The sequence below is a fragment of the Nerophis lumbriciformis genome, linkage group LG32, assembly GCF_033978685.3.
Source record: "Nerophis lumbriciformis linkage group LG32, RoL_Nlum_v2.1, whole genome shotgun sequence".
NCBI lineage: Eukaryota > Metazoa > Chordata > Actinopteri > Syngnathiformes > Syngnathidae > Nerophis > Nerophis lumbriciformis.
In genome coordinates, this window is record NC_084579.2 from 13,724,235 (window position 1) to 13,750,851 (window position 26,617).

At 41.2% G+C, this 26,617-nt stretch overlaps 1 protein-coding gene across 2 annotated transcripts in view; it reads right to left on the reverse strand.

The window, feature by feature from the left end:
* Positions 1–2,315: 2,315 nt before the first annotated feature.
* fbxw5 (F-box and WD repeat domain containing 5) overlaps positions 2,316–26,617 on the reverse strand; it is a 28,136-nt gene continuing 3,834 nt past the window's right edge. The window contains exons 2-10 of one of the 2 annotated variants that reach the window (XM_061927087.1): positions 25,509–25,704; positions 25,277–25,434; positions 21,798–21,981; positions 21,555–21,703; positions 16,752–17,075; positions 16,516–16,690; positions 14,768–14,915; positions 11,635–11,847; positions 2,316–2,784 (exon numbers count right to left, since the gene is read on the reverse strand). In XM_061927087.1, coding sequence (XP_061783071.1) covers positions 2,502–2,784; positions 11,635–11,847; positions 14,768–14,915; positions 16,516–16,690; positions 16,752–17,075; positions 21,555–21,703; positions 21,798–21,981; positions 25,277–25,434; positions 25,509–25,695 — 1,821 coding nt within the window. In that variant the 5' untranslated portion in view covers positions 25,696–25,704 and the 3' untranslated portion in view covers positions 2,316–2,501. The other variant, XM_061927088.1, reaches the window with a different exon arrangement.

Below are 26,617 nucleotides of genomic sequence, written 5' to 3' on the forward strand. Positions count from 1 at the left end.
CCAACCCTTGATGCTGAGTGCCAAGCAGGGAAGAATGCTGGTATGAGCTTTTAAAAATAACCCGTTAACTGCTGCCAATCAAATGGTGAATAAGATACTCTTTAGGGTTCATATGTTTGTAAATCTGACTGTGATGAAGTCAGTGCCTCACCAGCCATCAACCTCACCGCACGTCACTGGAATGTACTAACCACTGGGAGGTGAAACCAACCTTTAAGATGTCATCTTGATGCGTCAGTTGAAATAGTCATTATCTTTAAAGGGGAACTTTGCGCGTGCAAAGGTTAACTCAATCCAGTCATTGTGTTCCAGCTCTGAAGTAAAGACAATTACATTTGAGTCAGAAAAAAAAACTCCATGGAGGTTTAAAGATTTGAATAAACAACCCAGAAAAGATTCTAACAAATGACAAAGTGATTGGACGAAAAGAGAAAGTGCATATGATGAAAAGTATCACCTCAAGGAAACAAAGTGCAAGAGTCTGTCCGCATAAACAATGTGATTATGACTGGCCTTCTGGATGTCAGACACGTTTGGAATGTGTAGTATCGGAGTAGCACCACAGCTGTCGCCATAAAGTTCACCGACTAAAAAGGCCAGGTGGCCCTGCTGAAGCAGACAAATATGTTGAAAGGAACAAACGTCATGTCTGAAACAAATACATCCTAAGCATAATTGATTGGCATGTGTGTGCACTGTGCACATTTTTTATTATTATTATACGTTGTAAATATGTTATTTAAACATTATCTCAATCATATAAAAATATTTATATGTCTTCGTTTCGTTTTCAAAATGATGTAAAAATATTTATGCTTGTTTGTTTTTCTTTTGTTTTCTAACCAAAAAGTACAGGGCAGTTTTTAGATATTTTTTGCACTGCATACTAATAATTTGAATTAACCGAGACATTTGGGTAGTTTTTATTTTTATTTTACAACTTATAAAAATAACATACAGACACAAATGCAAGCTAATATTTTTTTTTAAATAAAAAATGTTTAACAATTTTTAAATTCAATTTAAAATAAAAAAAATTTATTTATTGGGGCAGAATTTCATTACAGAACATTTTTGTTTGTAATTTAAATTTGAATAAAATGTCAAAAACAAATACACCATAATTTATTAAAATGTATCACCAGTTGCATGTCCAAATATTTTTGTGAATGGTTAGAAGTTGGAAATATGTTAGATTGTTTGAAAATGTAAACATTTTCTAAATATAAATATTTATACTTTTTCTGTTTCATTTTTTAAATAATTTAAAATATTTATCCTTTTTTTTGTTTAATTTTCTGAATAATTTTAAATATTTGTACTTTTGGTTCTCTAAATTATTTAAATAGACCTTTTTTTGTTTTTGTTTCGTTTTCTAAACAATTTAAAAATATACTTATTTTGTTTCGTTTTTTTAAAAGATTTAAGATATATATACTTTTTGTTTTGTTTTCTAAATTTAAAATATGTATACTTTTTATTTTGGTTTCATCTTATAATGTAAAAATATTTCTGCTTTTTGTTTGACTTAAAATTACAGGGCATTTTTTTTGCATAATAATTTGAATTACCAGAGACATTTTTGGTGCTTTTTTATTTTCCACTTTACAAATGGTATTAAATATAAAAAATGACTTTTTCAAAATCGTATTGAAAATGTATCTAAATACTTGGTCAGGTTTATTTTTTTTGGCAATCATTTGAATTTAAATTTGAATGAAATACCACTGGTTTATTTCCACTTGACCCACAAAACATCCAGTAAATATTATGTTGCGATGCAAGTTACTTGGAAATGTTTGAGAATTTTGCAATTCCAAATAACCAAAATGCAGAAAATTATGGCAATGAGGAAACAGTTTCAGTTAGAACAAGACAGCCATTTCCTGTTTACATAACAGGGTCAACTGGTTTTTAAACTAATGCAATCAAGATAAAGTCATGATTGCAGCATTACTTCTATTATAAACACAAAGAAAAATGTATTCTGATTGAAAAAGCCAATTGAATGGAAGTTAAATTACACTAAAAAAAAAGATATGTGAAGGACATCTGTGGAGCTGTTTAATGCATACAATATTTATTTTGGATATGTTATTTGGGTAAAAGAAAGAAGACATTAAAGGGGGTGAGAAGTGAATAAGACATAGCTGGATGAGTCAAAATAGCTTTTTTTTTGTGTTGAAGGAAGGACAAGAGAACAAATTAAACATGAGTAACTATGTTAAATAAACACATTTATCAAGTCTTTTCTTCAGGGGGAAAAAAATGTGATGTGATGTACAAAAAAAAAACAGTCAAAACGAGCTAAAATATTGTTTAAAATGTATTACAGCTGTCAACAGCCTGTGCTGTGCATTGCTTGCACAATGGCGACCTCTAGTGGCCAACAACTCAAGTAGCGGCAAATGAAAGACTGAAACAATGCAGTATCAGTAGTAGTAGTAGAAGTATTACAGTAGTACACTTGCATGGAGTGTATTCATGTCCTTTGGCAGCACTCATGGCTTCCCGTTGAGGCCGTCGCCCGAAGCGTTCCTGCTGCGGCTGAGCCACGACGCCAGGAGGCTGCGGGGCCGGGGCGGCCGCGTGGCGCCGTGCGCCAGGCGCGCCATGCGGGGCGAGCGCCACACCTTGATGGTGGCGTCGTCGCTGGCCGACAGCAGCAGCTCCTGGTCGGCGGGGCTGAACGCCACCGAGTTGACCACGTCGTCGTGCGCCAGCCGCGCCAGGCAGATGTTGTAGTGGCGGTCCCAGATGTAGCCGTGCTTGTCCTCCGCGCCGCTGGAGCGGGGTGAAGATTGGAGGGTGGAGGTTAGGGACAGGGGGGGTGTCTCAAACATTGGGGGGAGGGTGGGAGGGGGGGGCGTGACACACACAGGGCAGCCAGCAAATTCCAGCGAGGAGTGCTCCTGCCATATAGAGGATCTTTGACTAGTGTTTTTGCAGTAGGTTCTTAAAAACACCATTTGATTCAGTCATACTATATAGAGGATCTTTGACCAACATTTTTAAAGTAGGTTCTTAAAAAACACCTTTTGATTCAGTCATATTATATAGAGGATCTTTGACTAACATTTTTGCAGAATGTTTTTAAAAAACACCATTAGATTCAGTCATATTATGTAGAGGATCTTTGACTAGTGTTTTTTGCAGTAGGTCGTTAAAAACACCATTTGATTCAGTAATAATGTATAGAGGATCTTTGACCTACATTTTTAAAGTAGGTTCTTAAAAAACACCTTTTGATTCAATCATATTATATAGAGGATCTTTGACTAGCGTTTTTGCAGTAGGTTCTTAAAAACACCATTTGATTCAGTCATACTATATAGAGGATCTTTGACCAACATTTTTAAAGTAGGTTCTTAAAAAACACCTTTTGGTTCAGTCATATTATATAGAGGATCTTTGACTAACATTTTTGCAGAATGTTTTTAAAAAAACACCATTTGATTCAGTCATATTATGTAGAGGATCTTTGACTAGTGTTTTTTTGCAGTAGGTCGTTAAAAACACCATTTGATTCAGTAATAATGTATAGAGGATCTTTGACCTACATTTTTAAAGTAGGTTCTTAAAAAACACCTTTTGATTCAATCATATTATATAGAGGATCTTTGACTAGCGTTTTTGCAGTAGGTTCTTAAAAACACCATTTGATTCAGTCATACTATATAGAGGATCTTTGACCAACATTTTTAAAGTAGGTTCTTAAAAAACACCTTTAAGTTCAGTCATATTATATAGAGGATCTTTGACTAACATTTCAGCAGAATGTTTTTAAAAAAAAACACCATTTGATTCAGTCATATTATGTAGAGGATCTTTGACTAGTGTTTTTTGCAGTAGGTCGTTAAAAACACAATTTCATTCAGTCATAATATAAAGAGGATCTTTGACTAATATTTTTGCAGTAGGTTCTTAAAAAACACCATTTGATTCAGTCATATTATATAGAGGATCTTTGACTAGCGTTTTTGCAGTAGGTTCTTAAAAAAACACCATTTGATTCAGTCATATTATATAGAGGATCTTTGACCTACATTATTAAAGTAGGTTCTTAAAAATCACCTTTTGATTCAGTCATATTATATAGAGGATCTTTGACTAACATTTTTGCAGAATGTTTTTAAAAAAACACCATTTGATTCAGTCATATTGTGTAGAAGATCTTTGACTAGTGTTTTTTGCAGTAGGTCGTTAAAAACACAATTCCATTCAGTCATAATATAAAGAGGATCTTTGACTAATTTTTTTTGCAGTAGGTTCTTAAAAAACACCATTTGATTCAATCATATTATATAGAGGATCTTTGACTAGCGTTTTTGCAGTAGGTTCTTAAAAAACACCATTTGATTCAGTCATATTATATAGAGGATCTTTGACCAACATTTTTAAAGTAGGTTTTTAAAAAACACCATTTGATTCAGTCATATTATATAGAGGATCTTTGACTAGCGTTTTTGCAGTAGGTTCTTAAAAAACACCATTTGATTCAGTCATATTATATAGAGGATCTTTGACCTACATTATTAAAGTAGGTTCTTAAAAATCACCTTTTGATTCAGTCATATTATATAGAGGATCTTTGACTAACATTTTTGCAGAATGTTTAAAAAAAAAACACCATTTGATTCAGTCATATTGTGTAGAAGATCTTTGACTAGTGTTTTTTGCAGTAGGTCGTTAAAAACACAATTCCATTCAGTCATAATATAAAGAGGATCTTTGACTAATTTTTTTTGCAGTAGGTTCTTAAAAAACACCATTTGATTCAGTCATATTATATAGAGGATCTTTGACTAGCGTTTTTGCAGTAGGTTCTTAAAAAACACCATTTGATTCAGTCATATTATATAGAGGATCTTTGACCAACATTTTTAAAGTAGGTTTTTAAAAAACACCATTTGATTCAGTCATATTATATAGAGGATCTTTGACTAGCGTTTTTGCAGTAGGTTCTTAAAAAATACCATTTGATTCAGTCATATTATATAGAGGATCTTTGACTAGTGTTTTTGCAGTAGGTTCTTAAAAAACACCATTTGATTCAGTCATAGTATATAGAGGATCTTTGACTAGCGTTTTTGCAGTAGGTTCTTAAAAAACACCATTTGATTCAGTCATATTATATAGAGGATCTTTGACTAGTGTTTTTGCTGTAGGTTCCCTAAAAACACCATTTGATTCAGTCTTATTATATAGAGGATCTTTGATTAGTGTTTTTTGCAGTAGTTCCTTAAAAAACACCATTTGATTCAGTCATATGATATAGAGGATCTTTGACTAACATTTTTGCAGTAGGTTCTTAAAAAAACACCATTTGATTCAGTCTTATTATATAGCTGATCTTAGACTAGTGTTTTTTGCAGTAGGTTCTTAAAAACACTGTGATTCAATCATATTATATACAGGATCTTTGACCACTATTTTTTGTAGTAGGTCGTTAAAAACACCATTTGATTCGGTTGTATTATATAGAGGATCTTTGACTAGTGTTTTTTGCAGTAGGTTCTTAAAAACAAAATGTGATTCGGTTGTATTATATAGAGGATCTTTGACCACTGTTTTTTGCAGTAGATTGTTAAAAACACCATTTGATTCAGTCATATTATATAGAGGATCTTTGACTAACGTTTTTGCAGTAGATTCTTAAAAAACACCATTTGATTTAGTCATATTATATAGAGGATCTTTGACTAACATTTTAAAAGTAGGTGTTTAATAAACACCATTTGATTCAGTCATATTATATAGAGGTTCTTTGACTAGTGTTTTTTGCAGTAGGTCGTTAAAAAACAATTTGATTCGGTCATATTATAAAGAGGATCTTTAACTAACATTTTTGCAGTAGGTCCTTAAAAAACACAATTTGATTCAGTCATGTTATATTGAGGATCTTTGACTAACATTTTTGCAGTAGGTTCTTAAAAAACACAATGTGATTCGGTCATATTATATAGAGGATCTTTGACTAGCATTTTTGCAGTGAGCCCTTAAAAACCAAGGTGATTCTGTCATATAGAAGATCTTTGACTAGAATTTTTGCAGTAAGCCCTTAAAACCAAGGTGATTCTGTTATATAGAGGATCTTTGACTCGCATTTTTGCAGTAAGCCCCTAAAAACCAAGGTGATTCTGTCGTATAGAAGATCTTTAGACTACAATGTTTGCAGTGAACCCTTAAAAACCAAGGTGATTATTTCATATAGAGGATCTTTGACGAGCATTTTTGCAGTAAGCCCTTAAAAACCAAGGTGATTATTTCATATAGAGGATCTTTGACTCGTATTTTTGCAGTAAGCCCTTAAAAACCAAGGTGATTCTTTTATATAGAGGATCTTTGACTATAGTATTTTTGCAGTAAGCCCTTAAAAACCAAGGTGATTCTTTCATATAGAGAATCTTTGACTATAGCATTTTTGCAGTAAGCCCTTAAAAACCAAGGTGATTCTTTTATATAGAGGATCTTTGACTATAGTATTTTTGCAGTAAGCCCTTAAAAACCAAGGTGATTCTTTCATATAGAGGATCTTTGACTATAGCATTTTTGCAGTAAGCCCTTAAAAACCAAGGTGATTCCGTCATATAGAAGACATTTGACTAGAATCTTTTGCAGTAAGCCCTTAAAACCAAGATGATTCTGTTATATGGAGGATCTTTGACTAGCATTTTTGCAGTAAGGCCCTAAAAACCAAGGTGATTCTGTCATATAGAAGATCTTTAGACTACAATGTTTGCAGTGAACCCTTAAAAACCAAGGTGATTATTTTATATAGAGGATCTTTGACGAGCATTTTTGCAGTAAGCCCTTAAAAACCAAGGTGATTCTTTCATATAAAGGATCTTAGACTAGCATTTTTGCAGTAAGCCCTTAAAAATAAGGTGATTCCGTCATATAGAAGATCTTTGACTAGAATTGTTTGCAGTAAGTCCTTAAAACCAAGATGATTTTGTTATATGGAGGATCTTTGACTAGCATTTTTGCAGTAAGGCCCTAAAAACCAAGGTGATTCCGTCATATAGAAGACATTTGACAAGAATTTTTTGCAGTAAGCCCTTAAAACCAAGATGATTCTGTTATATGGAGGATCTTTGACTAGCATTTTTGCAGTAAGGCCCTAAAAACCAAGGTGATTCTGTCATATAGAAGATCTTTAGACTACAATGTTTGCAGTGAACCCTTAAAAACCAAGGTGATTATTTTATATAGAGGATCTTTGACTATAGCATTTTTGCAGTAAGCCCTTAAAAACCAAGGTGATTCCGTCATATAGAAGACATTTGACTAGAATTTTTTGCAGTAAGCCCTTAAAACCAAGATGATTCTGTTATATGGAGGATCTTTGACTAGCATTTTTGCAGTAAGGCCCTAAAAACCAAGGTGATTCTGTCATACAGAAGATCTTTAGACTACAATGTTTGCAGTGAACCCTTAAAAACCAAAGTCCATCCATCCATCCATCTTCTTCCGCTTATCCGAGGTCGGGTCGCGGGGGCAGCAGCCTAAGCAGGGAAGCCCAGACTTCCCTCTCCCCAGCCACTTCGTCCAGCTCCTCCCGGTGGATCCCGAGGCGTTCCCAGGCCAGCCGGGAGACATAGTCTTCCCAACGTGTCCTGGGTCTTCCCCGTGGCCTCCTACCGGTCGGACGTGCCCGAAACACCTCCCGAGGGAGGCGTTCGGGTGGCATCCTGACCAGATGCCCGAACCACCTCATCTGGCTCCTCTCGATATGGAGGAGCAGCGGCTTTACTTTGAGCTCCCCCCGGATGGCAGAGCTTCTCACCCTATCTCTAAGGGAGAGCCCCGCCACCCGGCGGAGGAAACTCATTTCGGCCGCTTGTACCCGTGATCTTGTCCTTTCGGTCATGACCCAAAGCTCATGACCATAGGTGAGGATGGGAACGTAGATCGACCGGTAAATCGAGAGCTTTGCCTTCTGGCTCAGCTCCTTCTTCACCACAACGGATCGATACAGCGTCCGCATTACTGAAGATGCCGCACCGATCCGCCTGTCGATCTCACGATCCACTCTTCCCTCACTCGTGAACAAGACTCCGAGGTACTTGAACTCCTCCACTTGGGGCAAGATCTCCTCCCCAACCCGGAGATGGCACTCCACCCTTTTCCGGGCGAGAACCATGGACTCGGATTTGGAGGTGCTGATTCTCATCCCAGTCGCTTCACACTCGGCTGCGAACCGATCCAGTGAGAGCTGAAGATCTTGGCCAGATGAAGCCATCAGGACCACATCATCTGCAAAAAGCAGAGACCTAATCCTGCAGCCACCAAACCAGATACCCTCAACGCCCTGACTGCGCCTAGAAATTCTGTCCATAAAGGTTATGAACAGAATCGGTGACAAAGGGCAGCCCTGGCGGAGTCCAACCCTCACTGGAAACGTGTCCGACTTACTGCCGGCAATGCGGACCAAGCTCTGACACCGATTATACAGGGAGCGAACCGCCACAATAAGACAGTCCGTTACCCCATACTCTCTGAGCACTCCCCACAGGACTTCCCGGGGTACACGGTCGAATGCCTTCTCCAAGTCCACAAAGCACATGTAGACTGGTTGGGCAAACTCCCATGCACCCTCAAGGACCCTGCCGAGAGTATAGAGCTGGTCCACAGTTCCACGACCAGGACGAAAACCACACTGTTCCTCCTGAATCCGAGGTTCGACTATCCGGCGTAGCCTCCTCTCCAGTACACCTGAATAGACCTTACCGGGAAGGCTGAGGAGTGTGATCCCACGATAGTTGGAACACACCCTCCGGTTCCCCTTCTTAAAGAGAGGAACCACCACCCCGGTCTGCCAATCCAGAGGTACCGCCCCCGATGTCCACGCGATGTTGCAGAGTCTTGTCAACCAAGACAGCCCCACAACATCCAGAGCCTTAAGGAACTCCGGGCGGATCTCATCCACCCCCGGGGCCTTGCCACCGAGGAGCTTTTTAACTACCTCGGCAACCTCAGCCCCAGAAATAGGAGAGCCCACCACAGATTCCCCAGGCCCTGCTTCCTCATAGGAAGACGTGCTGGTAGGATTGAGGAGGTCTTCGAAGTATTCTCTCCACCGATCCACAACATCCGCAGTCGAGGTCAACAGAGCACCATCCCCACCATACACGGTGTTGACACTGCACTGCTTCCCCTTCCTGAGGCGGCGGATGGTGGTCCAGAATTGCTTCGAAGCCGTCCGGAAGTCTTTTTCCATGGCCTCACCGAACTCCTCCCATGTCCGAGTTTTTGCCTCCGCGACCGCTGAAGCCGCACACCGCTTGGCCTGTCGGTACCTGTCTGCTGCGTCAGGAGTCCCATGAGCCAAAAGAACCCGATAGGACTCCTTCTTCAGCTTGACGGCATCCCTCACCGCCGGTGTCCACCAACGGGTTCTAGGATTACCGCCACGACAGGCACCAACTACCCTGCGGCCACAGCTCCAATCGGCCGCCCCGACAACAGAGGTACGGAACATCGTCCACTCGGACTCAATGTCCAGCGCCTCCCTCGTGACATGTTCAAAGTTCTTCCGGAGGTGGGAATTGAAACTCTCTCTGACAGGAGACTCTGCTAGACGTTCCCAGCAAACCCTCACAATGCGTTTGGGCCTGCCAGGTCTGTCCGGCATCCTCCCCCACCATCGCAGCCAACTCACCACCAGGTGGTGATCGGTAGAAAGCTCCGCCCCTCTCTTCACCCGAGTGTCCAAAACATGAGGCCGCAAATCCGATGACACAACTACAAAGTCGATCATGGAACTGCGGCCTAGGGTGTCCTGGTGCCAAGTGCACATATGGACACCCTTATGTTTGAACATGGTGTTTGTTATTGACAATCCGTGACGAGCACAAAAGTCCAATAACAAAACACCACTCGGGTTCAGATCCGGGCGGCCATTCTTCCCAATCACGCCTCTCCAGGTTTCACTGTCGTTGCCAACATGAGCGTTGAAGTCCCCCAGTAGAACGAGGGAATCACCCGGGGGAGCACTCTCCAGTACTCCCTCGAGTGAATCCAAAAAGGGTGGGTAATCTGAACTGCCGTTGGGCGCGTAAGCGCAAACAACAGTCAGGACCCGTCCCCCCACCCGAAGGCGGAGGGAGGCTACCCTCTCGTCCACCGGGTTGAACTCCAACGTGCAGGCTTTGAGCCGAGGGGAAACAAGAATTGCCACCCCAGCCCGTCGCCTCTCATTGCTGGCAACGCCAGAGTGGAAGAGAGTCCAGCCCCTGTCAAGAGAACTGGTTCCAGAGCCCTTGCTGTGCGTCGAAGTGAGTCCGACTATATCTAGCCGGAACTTCTCCACCTCACGCACTAGCTCAGGCTCCTTCCCCCCCAGCGAGGTGACGTTCCACGTCCCAAGAGCTAGCTTCTGTAGCCGAGGATCGGACCGCCAAGTGCCCTGCCTTCGGCTTCCGCCCAGCTCACATCGCACCCGACCTCTATGACCCCTGCTATGGGTGGTGAGCCCATTGGAGGGGGGACCCACGTTGCCTCTTCGGGCTGTGCCCGGCCGGGCCCCATGGGGACAGGCCCGGCCACCAGGCGCTCGCCATCGTGCCACACCTCCGGGCCTGGCTCCAGAGGAGGGCCCCGGTGACCCGCGTCCGGGCGAGGGAAATCTGGGTTCCTTGTTCGTGTTCTTCATAGAGGTCTTCGATTAAAAACCAAAGTGATTATTTTATATAGAGGATCTTTGACGAGCATTTTTGCAATAAGCCCTTAAAAACCAGGGTGATTATTTCATATCGAGGATCTTTGACTAGCATTTTTGCAGTAAGCCCTTAAAAACAAAGGTGATTCCGTCATATTGAAGATCTTTGACTAGATTTTTTTGCAGTAAGCCCTTAAAACCAAGGTGATTCTGTCATATAGAAAATCTTTGCCTAGAATTTTTGCAGTAAGCCCCTAAAAACCAAGGTGATTCCGTCATATAGAAGATCTTTGACTAGAATTTTTTGCAGTAAGCCCTTAAAAACCAAGGTGATTATTCCATATAGAGGACCTTTGACGAGCATTTTTGCAGTAAGCCCTTAAAAACCAAAGTGATTCTTTCATATAGAGGATCATTGACTAGAATTTTTGCAATAAGCCCTTAAAAACCAAGGTGATTTATATCTGCGCCTTACTGGTCTTTTATCCTGCACTGCAACGAGCTAATGCAACAAAATTTCGTTTTTATCTGTACTGTAAAGTTAAAATTTGAATGACAATAAAAAGGAAGTCTAAGTCTAATTTGACTAGCATTTTTGCAGAAAGCCCTTAAAAACCAAGGTGATTCTGTCATGTAGAGGATCTTTGACTCGTGTTTTTGCAGTTCCTCTTTAAGAACACATTGTGATTCTGTCCTATATAGGGGATATTTGACTATATTAGCCATTTGGTGAAGCCAGCATTTTAAAGTATGGCGTGAAAGCAGGAGTTCAGAACATTCAGAGAGAGATTCTACCATCCGACTAAAACTATGAGAACAAAAACACTTAAAAAGTCCCCGATAAGGCAAGCTTGTTTAGTGTCGACACTGCATGGTGTGCTGCTCGCCGCTATCATCAATGTCAGGGAGGGAGACAAAAGAAGACATCGGACCCGAACGTCAACGTGCAAGAAGCAGCGAGCGCGGCTCACCTGGCGACAAAGTCCTTGCTGACGTCCAAGAAGATGAAGAAGCACTCGTCGTTGGGCGTGAAGGCTCGGTGGGCGCGCAGACTCCGCCTCTCCTCCCGCAGGCTCTTCAGGTCGATGACGTGCAGGTCGATCTCCTCGGCGATGGGGGGCGGCGACATGGGGTCCGAGATGATGCAGCCCGCCGGCCATGCCCGACTGTTAACGTAGAGATACCTGCGTGGGGCCACACAAGACCTCAACGTGTGTTTGTCGTTGTTTTGACAGACAAGAGTGGCTGAACAGTGCGTACTTAGATCAAGGGTGTCAAACTGGCTTTCACTGAGGGCCACGTCGCCCTTGTAGCAGTGAATAATAGGAATATCAATCTAAAAGGATTTGCCTCATGATATTATCACACAAATACAGATGCATTTGATTATTTCATTTTTACGTACACTAAAAAAATACAAACGTGTAGATTTTTACGTTAAAAACTGGCAGCTTAGTTGCCAGTATCTTGCCGTAAAATGTACAATTGTTTTTACAGCATATTAACGCAATAGTAAAATCAACAGTTGTTATTTCAATGTTTTATTGTGAATGGAAAAACGGTAATAGTTTTTTTACGCAAAATTATGGCAACTGAGCTACCAGTTTTTTACCATAACATTTGTCATTTTTACCGTTTTTACACTTTTGATGGGTAACTTGCTTTGAAATCAGAAGTCAAGCAGATATTTAAGTCTGTTTTTTTTAATAAAAACTTTTCAGAATGTATATTTGTTGCATTATTAGTATCATGCTGTCAAATGATTTAAAAAGATTAATCACACTTTTGAATTTAAATTAGATTAATCACGATGAATCACACTTTTGAAGTTAGATGGATAACGATTAATCACAGGTTATTATTGGCCTTCATAATTGAAATTTACCTACAAATATTTTGGACACAAATGCAATTTTATTGAAAGAATGTCAAACAGGAACATTTTTTAAATGTTTTACTTGAATGCACGTTATTTATTTGCTCAAAACGTGGTAGATATAATCCTGACAGTGTTTATTTTGAAGAGAAATTTGCCTCCTCACTCACCATCCATGACAATGGTAAAATAAATAGTGTGATTAAACTGTATATATTACTGTATATATATATATATATATATATATATATATATATATATATATATATATATATATATATATATATTAGGGCTGCAACAACTAATCGATTAAATCGATTATAAAAATAGTTGGCGATTAATTTAGTCATCGATTCGTTGTATCTAAGCTATGCGCAGAGGCTTTTTTTTTTTTTTTTTTTAAATAAACCTTTATTTATAAACTGCAACATGTACAAACAGCTGAGAAACAATAATCAAAATAAGTATGGTGCCAGTATGCTGTTTTTTTCAATAAAATACTGGAAAGGATAGAAATGTAGTTTGTCTCTTTTACCCGGTTATTAATCGATTAATCGAAGTAATAATCAACAGATTAATCGATTATCAAATTAATCGTTAGTTGCAGCCCTAATATATATATATATATATATATATATATATATATATATATATATATATATATATATATATATATATATATATATATAAATATAAGGGGTGCAACTAACGATTAATTTGATAATCGATTAATCTGTTGATTCTTACTTCGATTAATCGATTAATAACCGGGTAAAATAGACAAACTACATTTCTATCCTTTCCAGTATTTTATTGAAAAAAAACAGCATACTGGCACCATACTTAATTTGATTATTGTTTCTCAGCTGTTTGTACATGTTGCAGTTTATAAATAAAGGTTTATTAAAAAATAAATAAATAAATAAAAACATTTAAAAAAAAAAAAGCCTCTGCGCATGGCTTAGATACAACGAATCGATGACTAAATTAACCGCCAACTATTTTTATAATCGATTTTAATCGATTAGTTGTTGCAGCCCTGATATATATATATATATATATATATATATATATATATATATATATATATATATATATATATATATATATATATATATTAGGGGTGTAACGGTACGTGTATTTGTATTGAACCGTTTCGGTTCCGGTTCGGTTCGGAGGTGTACCGAACGAGTTTCCACACGGACATATTAATTAGCGTTGTGTAAACAATGCACACTGAGGCACAACACACGGCATGATAGCAGCTAACGGGCTACGATAGACTGACCATACGTCCTCTTTTCCCCGGACATGTCCTCTTTTGCGGAGCTGTCAGGGCGGAGTTTCTTAAATGCCTCAAATGTCCGGCATTTTGAGTTAGGCTTGCGTGTATTTTCAATGTACGTTCAGGGTTAAGAAGGGGTTAAAAACAAAACAAATTGTGCGCGCAGCAGCATTGGTGAGGGAGGGGCAGAGACAGAGAGAGAGAGAGAGAGAGAGAGTTATGATAAACGCGCATGCGTCGCCAGGCTCTGCTTTTTATCCATAGATTTATCAAATTTTATTTTTTATTATCTATAGCAGGGGTGTCAAAAGTGTGCCCCGGAGGCCATTTGCGGCCCACAGCTAATGTTTTAAAGGCCCACGGCACATTCTAAAAATACTATTAAAATAAACAAAAACATTACAAAAGTGAAAAAAAAAAAGCTTAAAGGTGAAATAGTTGCAATGAGAGAATGCCAAGAGTGTGCAAAACAGTAATCAGAGCAAAGGGGGGCTATTTTGAAGAAACTAGAATATAAAACATGTTATCAGTTATTTCACCTTTTCCTGTTAAGTACATAACTCCACATGTGTTCATTCATAGTGTTGATGCCTTCAGTGACAATCTACAATGTAAATAGTCATGAAAATAAAGAAAACACATTGAATGAGAAGGTGTGTCCAAACTTTTGGCGAGTACTGTATGCATTATAAATTATAAATGTGTTAATTTCTGTCAAAATGGAAAAAAACTAATCCATTTAGTAAGAGAAGATAAGGTACTTTCTTGACACATATTTCAGATCTGGCCCGCAGGCATTGAGTTTGACATCACACAAAATCACACGCCTTTATAGAAGATATTTCTTATGTGTGCTTGAATGTCATCATTGAGTCTTATGCATAAGTCACATTTGTTTCTAAAAAAAGATGTGGTATTTGAGCCGGTCTCATGATTTACTCACCGGTGGTCAGGAGAGAGGCCCATCCCAATGATGTGTCCGTGTATATCAATGACGTGGTCGAGCGAATCAAAGAACTCGTCTGAGCTGCGCTCTTCTCCGAGTACAGGTCCGGAAGTGGTCATCTGGTCCGGCTTGATCCTCTTAATGCCTGGACAAATTACAAACCCCGTTTCCATATGAGTTGGGAAATTGTGTTAGATGTAAATATAAACGGAATACAATGAATTGCAAATCCTTTTCAACCCATATTCAATTGAATGCACTACAAAGACAACACATTTGATGTTCAAACTCATAAACTTTATTTTTTTTTTGCAAATAATAATTAACAACACGTGCCAAAGTAGTTGGGTAAGGGCATGTTCACCACTGTGTTACATGGCCTTTCCTTTTAACAACACTCAATAAACGTTTGGGAACTGAGGAGACACATTTTTTAAGCTTCTCAGGTAGAATTCTTTCCCATTCTTGCTTGATGTACAGCTTAAGTTGTTCAACAGTCCGGGGCTCTCCGTTGTGGTATTTTAGGCTTCATAATGCGCCACACATTTTCAATGGGAGACAGGTCTGGACTACAGGCAGGCCAGTCTAGTACCCGCACTCTTTTACTATGAAGCCACGTTGATGGAATACGTGGCTTGGCATTGTCTTGCTGAAATAAGCAGGGGCGTCCATGGTAACGTTGCTTGGATGGCAACATATGTTGCTCCAAAACCTGTATGTACCTTTCAGCATTAATGGCGCCTTCACAGATGTGTAAGTTACCCATGTCTTGGGTACTAATACACCCCCATACCATCACAGATGCTGGCTTTTCAACTTTGCGCCTATAACAATCCGGATGGTTCTTTTCCTCGACGTCCACAGTTTCCAAAAACAATTTGAAATGTGGACTCGTCAGACCACAGAACACTTTTCCACTTTGTATCAGTCCATCTTAGATGAGCTCAGGCCCAGCGAAGCCGACGGCGTTTCTGGGTGTTGTTGATAAACGGTTTTCGCCTTGCATAGGAGAGTTTTAACTTGATCTTACAGATGTAGCGACCAACTGTAGTTCCTGACAGTGGGTTTCTGAAGTGTTCCTGAGCCCATGTGGTGATATCCAATTGTTGATGCAGTACAGCCTGAGAGATCGAAGGTCACGGGCTTAGCTGCTTACGTGCAGTGATTTCTCCAGATTCTCTGAACCTTTTGATGATATTACGGACCGTAGATGGTGAAATCCCTAAATTCCTTGCAATAGCTGGTTGAGAAAGGTTTTTCTTAAACTGTTCAACAATTTGCTCACGCATTTGTTGACAAAGTGGTGACGCTCGCCCCATCCTTGTTTGTGAATGACTGAGCATTTCATGGAATCTACTTTTATACCCAATCATGGCACCCACCTGTTCCCAATTTGCCTATTCACCTGTGGGATGTTCCAAATAAGTGTTTGATGAGCATTCCTCAACTTTATCAGTATTTATTGCCACCTTTCCCAACTCCCTTGTCACGTGTTGCTGGCATCAAATTCTAAAGTTAATGATTATTTGCAAAAAAAAAAAGTTTATCAGTTTGAACATCAAATATGTTGTCTTTGTAGCATATTCAACTGAATATGGGTTGAAAATGATTTGCAAATCATTGTATTCCGTTTATATTTACATGTAACACAATTTCCCAACTCATATGGAAACGGGGTTTGTAGAAGATGGAATGTTAACGCACATGTTAATGTGTTGGATAATTTTCAACAAAAACAAGTGTACCTATCTGGTGAGGGGAGTATGTAAGGCTGCCGGTGGTAAACAATAAGTAGGTCTTGTCCTCTCCCTCGCCAGGCTCGATGATGTTCGATTCCGGCGCCTTGGTGTGGGCGCGGCCCATCATCTTAGCCACATGGGTCTCGATAGCCAACTGGCTGGGCTCGACGTTCTTCTGACGCTAACGCAGAACCACACATCAAAGCCAGATAAATAACTTGTGACAACTTCCCCTCGCTTACCTGCTTAGCGTGCTCCAGGCTGGAGAGGGCAGCTTTAGTAGGGGGGCGGGCGGTGGCTCTCGGGTACATCACGTCCTGCTCCTCGTCGTCGTCGTCGTCGTCGCTGCCGGATGTTCCCAAGTCAAAGAGGAGCGGATGGTGCTGCTGCTGCTGCTGCTGTCCTTTCAGCCTACGGGCCTGAGACTGAGCGTCGTAGTCCAGCAGCAGGTCGGGGTTGTCGTGGCGCCGGCAGTGGGCCACCATGACGGTGCGGATGGTGCTGGCGTTGATGTTCTGGATCCTGAAAAGGCGCTTTACCACGTTGACGTTCTCGGATTCGATATCCTGTCCAGGGGGAAGGTGGAGATGAAGAAGAATTTGACCTAAACTGTGAAACATCTTAACAATTAACTCTGCAAGTGTGCTTTTGTTTTTTCTTAGGCTTAGAGTATCCGTATTTTTCGGACTAAAAGGCGCACTTAACCCTTGTGTAATGTTCATATTGTTGTTACTCAGCCAGCGTTTGTAGGTCTGATGGACCCTTTGCATTTTGTGGCTTTTAATGCCTCACAATCAAACACTTTTTTGTTAAAATGCTGAACAGATATTTACCTTATCCCAATAACCATATGTTCAGTATTTTAACATAAAAGTGTTTGATTGTGAGGCATTAAAAGCCACAAAATGCAACGGGTCCATCAGACCCACAAACGCTGGCTGAGTAACAACAATATGAACTTTGCACGGAAAATTTATCTGCCAGTTTCTGCATCCCACAGGGATTCTTCTTTTGTGTTTCTGCACCTGCGGTTCCCACACAAGGTTGCAACATTGTTTGTCAACACTGTCTGCTCTCATTTTCTCGCACATTTGACCCTCTGATGTTTTTTGTACCTACACTCTGTCCTCCTCCTGTCTAGGCCTGCTGTCTGTGTGTGTGTGTGTGTGTGTGTGTGTGTGTGTGTGTGTGTGTGTGTGTGTGTGTGTGTGTGTGTGTAGGTGGGTGGGTGTGGTACACATAACATCAATTTCCACACTTCTATTAGCCCCGGGTCCAGTGGACCCGGACATCTTATATGTAATAGAAATGTGTATGGTGTGTGGTCATTAAATATGTATTCTGATATATGTTCTTCACAGAAAATGAGCCAAAGTCAGTGAGTCTCAGTTTGAAAAAGTAATTAATTGTATCATTTTTCTTTTAATAAAAAATGAAAACGGGTCCCACAGACCCGAACACAACACAAGGGTTAAAATCCTTTCATTTTCTCAAAAATCGACAGTGTGCCTTATAACCCAGTGCACCTAATGTACGGCATGATTCTGGTCGTGCGTACCGACCTCGAAGCTATTTTATTTGGTAAATAGTGTAATGATAAGTGTGACCAGTAGATGGCAGTCACACATAAGAGATAGTGTAAACTGCAATATGACGCCAGTAAACAACACCAAAACTTTAAATGTTCCATTGAGAATATAGAACGTTACACACGGCGCTCAAAAATCTGTCAAAATGTTTTTAGTATGACTTCGGTAAGCTATGAAGCCGCACCGTTTGATGGCTTGTCGGCGCATTAAACATACGAGTATTATTACGGTGCGTGTATAAGGACCGCAAAATGGCACCTATTAGCAGACATTATCTGCCGTTTTGTTTCGCAATATTATGCAAAACCGACTTTTCTTACCTTCTGGTAACAGCTGATCTGTATTTGGGATCTGCATAAGTACTGAAAATTTGAGCGCCTCCGCCATTGTAGTCGATATGCTTGTTCTTTTTCTCCATCATACGGTCATCCATATGTGGCATTCATCTTCCGCTGTTGCCATTTTTAATATAAAGTAGCGTAAAGTTCTTACTTATATCTGTCAGTAGACTAGCTATCAAAGCGCTAAAAACTGTAGAGGGTTTACATAATTCACCCACGGAACTTTAGTTATTAGAGGGTTCCGGTCGGACGGTTTTTCACGGGACACATTTCCGGCGTTGTTGTTGCACTAGTGAGCCACGGATGAGAAGATGCTGCTCCGTTATTGATTGAAGTAAAGTCTGAATGTAATTTAAATAGTTAGCTCCATCTTTTGACACTTCTTCCACTCCCGTCCTTGCACGCTACACCGCTACAACAAAAATGACGGGGAGAAGACGCTGTCGAAGGTGAGCTACGTAGGTAAGACGGCCCACAAAACGGCGCATCCTGAAGAGACGCTCAGAAAGCTACTTGAAGATGATCTGTAAAACATACCGGTAATCTTTGCACCACTTTCACCAAAGAACCACCATCACATGGACCACAAGATAGTGTTTTAAATTTAGAAAAAAATCATAATATGACCCCTTTAATGTGCCTTTTGTATGGAAATAGACCTGAATAGACCCGCTCATCTGCAGTGCGCCTTTTAATCCGGTGCGCCCTATGGTCCGAAAAATACAACGAGGACTATAAAAACTGGTATGGAACTCCTCATCAAGTAGGATGGCGGTAGAAACGCGCGTACGTTAGGGCAAAGTTGACAATAGTTGTGCCAGGAAGAACGGACTGAAAACAGGAGAGTGAGGTTAGGCTTGCACAATATACACCATTAACAGTAAATAATATATATTTTGGCCAATGATAAAGCTTTTAATTCTATCGCGAGAATGCATGTTGATGACACATTGTCTGCATCCTAGCGACAAGTGAACGAAAGAAATATAGTGTTGTGGAGGGGGGCGTGGCCTGCGGGCCTTCCGCGGAACGGGGTGTGCCAGGACCGGCCTCGAAGACAGCGACAGTTGAGTAAATGGCCCAGGTGGGCGTTCTGTACAAAAGTGCACTTTAATTTAGTGTTGTTTTGATATGTCATCTTAGTGACATCATGCACAAAAGTGCACTAATAACTTGTTTTAAAATGTCTCTGACAATCTTGCACTTTCTGTTTTGGAAATGACATGAATGTTTGTGCCACTGCTTAATAACTGTTTAAAGGCCTACTGAAACCCACTACTACCGACCACGCAGTCTGATAGTTTATATATCAATGATGAAATCTTAACATTGCAACACATGCCAATACGGCCGGGTTAACTTATAAAGTGCAATTTTAAATTTCCTGCGAAACTTCCGGTTGAAAACGTCTAGGTATGATGACGTATGCGCGTGACGTCGATGGTTGAAACGGAAGTATTGGGACGCCATTGTATTCAATACAAAAAGCTCAGTTTTCATCGCAAAATTCCACAGTATTCTGGACATCTGTGTTGGTGAATCTTTTGCAATTTGTTTAATGAACAATGGAGACTGCAAAGAAGAAAGCTGTAGATGCGATCGATGTATTAGCGTCTGGCTACAGCAACACAACCAGGAGGACTTTGACTTGGATAGCAGACGCGCTATCCGACGCTAGCCGCCGACCGCATCGATGATCGGGTGAAGTCCTTCGTCGCTCCGTCGATCGCTGGAACGCAGGTGAGCTTCGGTGTTGATGAGCAGATGAGAACTGGCGTAGGTGGAGAGCTAATGTTTTTATCATAGCTCTGTCGAGGTCCGTAGCTAAGTTAGATTCAATGGCGTCGTTAGCAACAGCATTGTTAAGCTTCGCCAGGCTGGAAAGCATTAACCGTGTAGTTAGAGGTCCATGGTTTAATAGTATTGTTGATTTTCTGTCTATCCTTCCAGTCAGGGGTTTATTTCTTTTGTTTCTATCTGCAGTTAAGCCCGATGCTATCACGTTAGCTCCGTAGCTAAAGTGCTTCACCGATGTATTGTCGTGGAGATAAAAGTCACTGTGAATGTCCATTTCGCGTTCTCGACTCTCATTTTCAAGAGGATATAGTATCCGAGGTGGTTTAAAATACAAATCTGTGATCCACAACAGAAAAAGGAGAGAGTGTGGAATCCAATGAGGCCTTGTACCTAAGTTACGGTCAGAGCGAAAAAAGATGCGTCCTGCACTGCACTCTAGTCCTTCACTCTCACGTTCCTCATCCACAAATCTTTCATCCTGGCTCAAATTAATGGGGTAATCGTCGCTTTCTCGGTCCCAATCGCTCTCGCTGCTGGTGTAAACAATTGGGAAATGTGAGGAGACTTTCAACTTGTGACGTCACGCTACTTCCGGTACAGGCCAGGCTTTTTTTTATCAGCGACCAAAAGTTGCGAACTTTATCGTCGTTGTTCTATACTAAATCCTTTCAGCAAAAATATGGCAATATCGCGAAATGATCAAGTATGACACATAGAATGGATCTGCTATCCCCGTTTCATTTCAGTAGGCCTTTAATAAATACACTTTTGGTAAATTGACTTAGTTGGGATTTCCCTCTCTGCATGAAAGTTTAAAATGAGCATATATTAACGCAGTATGAACAAGAATGTTTTAATGTAGACACATAAAATCATCATACTGCTGTGATTATATGCATCAAGTGTTCATTCAAGGCTAAGGCAAAATATCGAGATATATATCGCGTATCGTGACATGGCCTAAAAATAGAGATATTAATAAAAGGCCTTTTCGCCAAGCCCTAATGTGAAATACCCCAAATAATCATCATTATTACGGTTAAGATTTAAAACACTTTCAGTGATTTTACATCACCTTTGTTTTACTCTTTAAAAGGGTGTAATGGGTAATCATTTTATTTGAGATATTCTCACTTTTTAGCCACTCTTCAAGGCAAAGGGTGGTTACTGTATTTTAACCATAAAAAGACAATGCCTGCACTGTTAATAAAAGTGATTATTGTGGCTGCCGTTTGATCCTGGAACAGACTTCCATTATTTCTTGTGGGAAAAAATGGCTTGGTCGTGCCTATTAGAGCGCGGTGCAAAGTGTTGTCACCTGGAAGGCTTTATTGAGCCAGAGCACGGAGCAGGACGTCATGTTGCCGATCCAGTGCAGGTTACCAGAGATGAGGTGGGTCTCGTTGAGCCAGCAGCCAAACACGTCGTAGGGCTTGTTCCTCACCCTCGACAACAGCGTGTAGTTCTCTGTGGCGTTACATCGCATTGATCTCCGTCAAAACGGAGCTTTATCATCCATTCCTGAATTAGACTGTGCAGAGGTGTGTTTTGATTGGCTTACCCAGACTGAGGACGGCGATCTCCCCTGAGGAGGAGTGGTGTGGGCCCAAGTAGACGCCGGACAACAGCAGCAGGCTGTCATCCGCATTGAACTGGGAGAACTGGGTGTAGCCCCAGTTAAACTGCCGCATGCTGGAACTGTGCACCAGCGAGATGTTGCCGTCTGCACGCTCCGTGTCCCACAGCTGTACATCATAACAGCATGTTACGTTAAGATGAGGCAGCTGGTTACATACATTACAACATAAATGACAATTAGAGTAGTCAGTGTTCAGCTTGTGTAGGTTTACGATCACCCGACAGCTATCATTGTCTAAATCGCTGGCAATACAAGCAGAACAATCATGTCTTGCCTACATCAACCATGGCGGTGGTGCATGAGTGCTGCCAGCACAGAGCAGCTGCCGTATCATTGAGAGAAACATGGAATGCAACACAAATGAGCAGCAAGAGAATTGTCTTGCCTACTGCACAGTCGAGCACGGGGAGCTGCGGTTCATTGTGGAGAAACATTAATTCCGTTACAAATGACCAGAAAGATCACTGCATCTTGTCTACGACCACGCATTGGTGGTGGTCACGTCTTGGGGTCTGAGGGCGCATGAGTGCTGCCGGCACATGGGAGCTATGGTTCAAGAGGAAACATGAATTGCAACACGAGTAGCGAGATAACTGTCTGATATACAGTCAAGCATTGTGCATGAGTGCTGCCGACACTGGGGCGCTCAGTCCATTAAGGGGAAACATGAATTCCACCACAATTGAGCAGCAAGATAATTGTATCTTGCCTACAGTCAAGTGTGGTGAATGAATGCTGCCTGCACTGGGGAGCTGCGGTTCGTTGAGGGGAAACATGAATTACAACACAAATGAGTAGCAAGATAATTGTGTCTTGTCTACAGTTAAGCATGGTGGTGGTTGTGTCATAAGATCGGGGGCCGCATGAGTGTTGTCGGCTTATGGGAGCAATAGTTCAATAGGAAACATGAATTGCTACACGAGTAGCGAGATAACTGTCTGATATACAGTGAAACATGGTGCATGAGTGCTGCCGACGCTGGGGAGCTCAGTTCATTAAGGGGAACCATGAATTCCACCACAAGTAAATAGCAAGATAATTGTATCTTGCCTACGGTCAAGTGTGGTGAATGAATGCTGCCTGCACTGGGGAGCTGCGGTTCATTGAGGGGAAACATGAATTACAATACAAATGAGCAACACGGTACTTGTGTCTTGTCTACAGTTAAGCATGATGGTGGTTAAGTCATAGGATCTGGGGCCGCATGAGTGCTGCTGGCACATGGGAGCTATGGTTCAAGAGGAAACATGAATTGCAACACGAGTAGCAAGATAACTGTCTAATATACAGTCATGGTGCATGAGTGCTGCCGACACTGGGGAGCTCAGTTCATTAAGGGGACACATGAATTCCACCACAAGTGAGTAGCAAGATAATTGTGTCTTGTCTAGAATCAAGTATGGTGGTGGTCCAGTCACAGGGTCTGGGGTCGCAAGAGTGCTGCCGGCACCGGGTAGCTGCGGTTCACAGAATGGAACTATGAATCGCAATGCAAGATAATTGACGACTGCATGAGTGGTGCTAGTGCTGCGGGTTCACTGAGGAAACATTAATTCCTACAGGCATAGGGAAATTCTGAAGCATAAACTGGGCCATATTGCATTTTTTCCAAGATGATAAAGCGCCTTGTTAGAATAATTGTTTCTAAGTTATCACAAAAATTTTGTGTTACATTTGAGTGCCCGATGAGAAGCAAAAGCTGTATTTGAAACCTACCAAGAAGAAGGCTCGTAAAACTCCACTGTGTAGGGGGGGAAGCAAGATGAAGGTGTTCATGTATGGTAATCAACAGGAGGATGTTGTTTTGACCCAGGGACTACAAAGCGGAGAGATGGCAGGATCTGCCCAATTTCCAGACGACCTCTTTTTGAACCTCCTGTTTAATCTGTTTTACGAACGCCTTTTTGAACTGTTTTACGAACGTCTTTTTGAACTCGTTTACGGCCTTTTCTGTCAAGTGTTTACGACCTTTTCTTTTGAACTGTTCTGTAAGCAAAGGCAGCGCTGTTTACGACCCACTTCCCTTCTGGAAGCAGCTGTGGTCTGAGGAAACATTAATTCCTACAGGCATAGGGAAATTCTGAAGCATAAACTGGGCCATATTGCATTTTTTCCAAGATGATAAAGCGCCTTGTTAGAATAATTGTTTCTAAGTTATTACAAAAACTTTGTGTTACATTTGAGTGCCCGATGAGAAGCAAAAGCTGTCTTTGAAACCTACCAAGAAGAAGGCTCGTAAAACTCCACTGTGTAGGGGGGAAGCAAGATGAAGGTGTTCATGTTTTCTTTCATGTATGGTAATCAACAGGAGGATTTTGTTTTGACCCAGGGACTACAAAGCGGAGAGAAGGCAGGATCTGCCCAATTTCCAGACAACCTCTTTTTGAACCTCCTGTTTGAACTGTTTTACGAACGCCTTTTTGAACTGTTTTACGAACGTCTTTTTGAACTCGTTTACGACCTTTTCTGTGAAGTGTTTACGACCTTTTCTTTTGAACTGTTCTGTAAGCAAAGGCAGCGCTGTTTACGACCCACTTCCCTTCTGGAAGCAGCTGTGGTCTGAGGAAACATTCATTCCTACAGGCATAGGGAAATTCTGAAGCATAAACTGGGCCATATTGCATTTTTTCCAAGATGATAAAGCGCCTTGTTAGAATAATTGTTTCTAAGTTATCACAAAAACTTTGTGTTACATTTGAGTGCCCGATGAGAAGCAAAAGCTGTCTTTGAAACCAACCAAGAAGAAGGCTTGTAAAACTCCACTGTGTAGGGGGGGAAGCAAGATGAAGGTGTTCATGTTTTCTTTCATGTATGGTAATCAACAGGAGGATGTTGTTTTGACCCAAGGACTACAAAGCGGAGAGAAGGCAGAATCTGCCCAATTTCCAGACGACCTCTTTTTGAACCTCCTTTTTTAACTGTTTTACGAACGCCTTTTTGAACTGTTTTACGAACGCCTTTTTGAACTGTTCTACGAACGTCTTCTTGAACTCGTTTACGACCTTTTCTGTGAAGTGTTTACGACCTTTTCTTTTGAACTGTTCTATAAGCAAAGGCAGCGCTGTTTACGACCCACTTCCCTTTTGGAAGCAGCTGTGGTCATGTGGTCAGAGAAAGTCTAATAAAGGAGGAGTTGCACAATCTTTCACCATAGCGTGCTGGAGATTGTGCAAGAGTACAGTGTCCCGGCGTCTCTCCTCAATTGAATCCAAATTTAATTCTGTCTCTGTTTGATTCTTTGCTTCTTGTCTTGTTTAATAGATGTCATCAGTGTTTCAACCTGACAGCCTAAACACGCAAGTGCACGATATACAAGCTGCACCTTGACTACTCTAAGGTATTACAGTGTTTCTTCTTTAGTGTGCTCATTTATTGGCACCTGCTTAGGTGTCTCCCGTTACCTTGACAGTGCAGTCTTTGGAGCACGAGGAGAAGCGGTGACCACGGTGAGAGAAGGCCAAGTGCAGGACTTGATCGCTGTGCTCCCTCAGCGTTTGAACCTCCACACACGGGATGCAGTCAAACAGACGCTTGAACTCCCGGTACCACGACACGGACGCTGCACAAAAACACACATTCGTCACGTCGCCATCACGATAAACGGCGCGAGACGGATGGTGAGCACGCCCCAACCTGGGTGTCGGGGTACGCAGCGGGGGATGCGGTAATAGGAGTAGAACAGCTCCCGCCATAGGAACTCATCTCTGGAAACAGCCAGCCACTGGCGGCAGGTCAGCCCGGCTCTCAGCACGGCATCATGGGGCAGGCGGAGGAAGATCTCCAACACCACGATATCCGGCAGAAATGGGCCACACTCCATCCTAACATCCTGGATAGCAACACAGTATTACTTTCAGCACATGCTACATTCAGATGGGGGTTTATTTAAGCACCATCTGGTGTATGTTTGTTGTTGTTGTCAAACTGTGGTACACAAAGAAGTCTGTTAATATGTACTGCATATGGAGTATCACTGTGTGAATGCTCCAAAGCATTCACACATATGGTTTTCTACACCAAAATTAATCTGTTTATTATTAAACTTCTTCTTCTTCTTCTCCAGATTTTGGCGCGCTCTACCTTCAACATTTTTCATCCAATTCAAACCGCTCCAACTTCAAACTGTTCAGCCTATTTGGGAATCGCGGGCTTTACCTTGACAAATTCCAAAAACTCCCAGATTTTCCAGAATTCCAGGTTTTCCGGGACATTTTTCCCATTCAAAATGAATTGGCCATTTTTCAAACTTTCACCATTACCACATTTTTCAACCTATTCGAACCATTCCACCTTTAACACATTCCACCATTCTGGAAATTCAAACTAAAATTTTTCCAAGTCCCAAAAAATTCCAGGATTTTCCAGAATGCCTGCTTTTCCGAAGCCCTATTTTCACCCTTTTTTTCTGGCGGCTACTCCTTCCACATTTTTCAACGCACTTCAACCGTTCCACCGTCAAAATATTCATCTTGATCAGGACAAAAAACAAAGTTGATTTCCCGAAATTCCATAATACCATTTCTCAATTCAACATGTTACTACTTCAGCATTTCTCGACCGATTTGAAAAATTTCCACACCAACCATTTCAACTCATTCAGACCATTCAAGGTTTTTTTTTACCATTCATCCATCTATCTCTATTGGCCCTGCGATGAGGTGGCGACTTGTCCAGGGTGTACCCCGCCTTCCGCCCGCATGCAGCTGAGATAGGCTTCAGCACCCCCCGCGATCCCAAAAGGG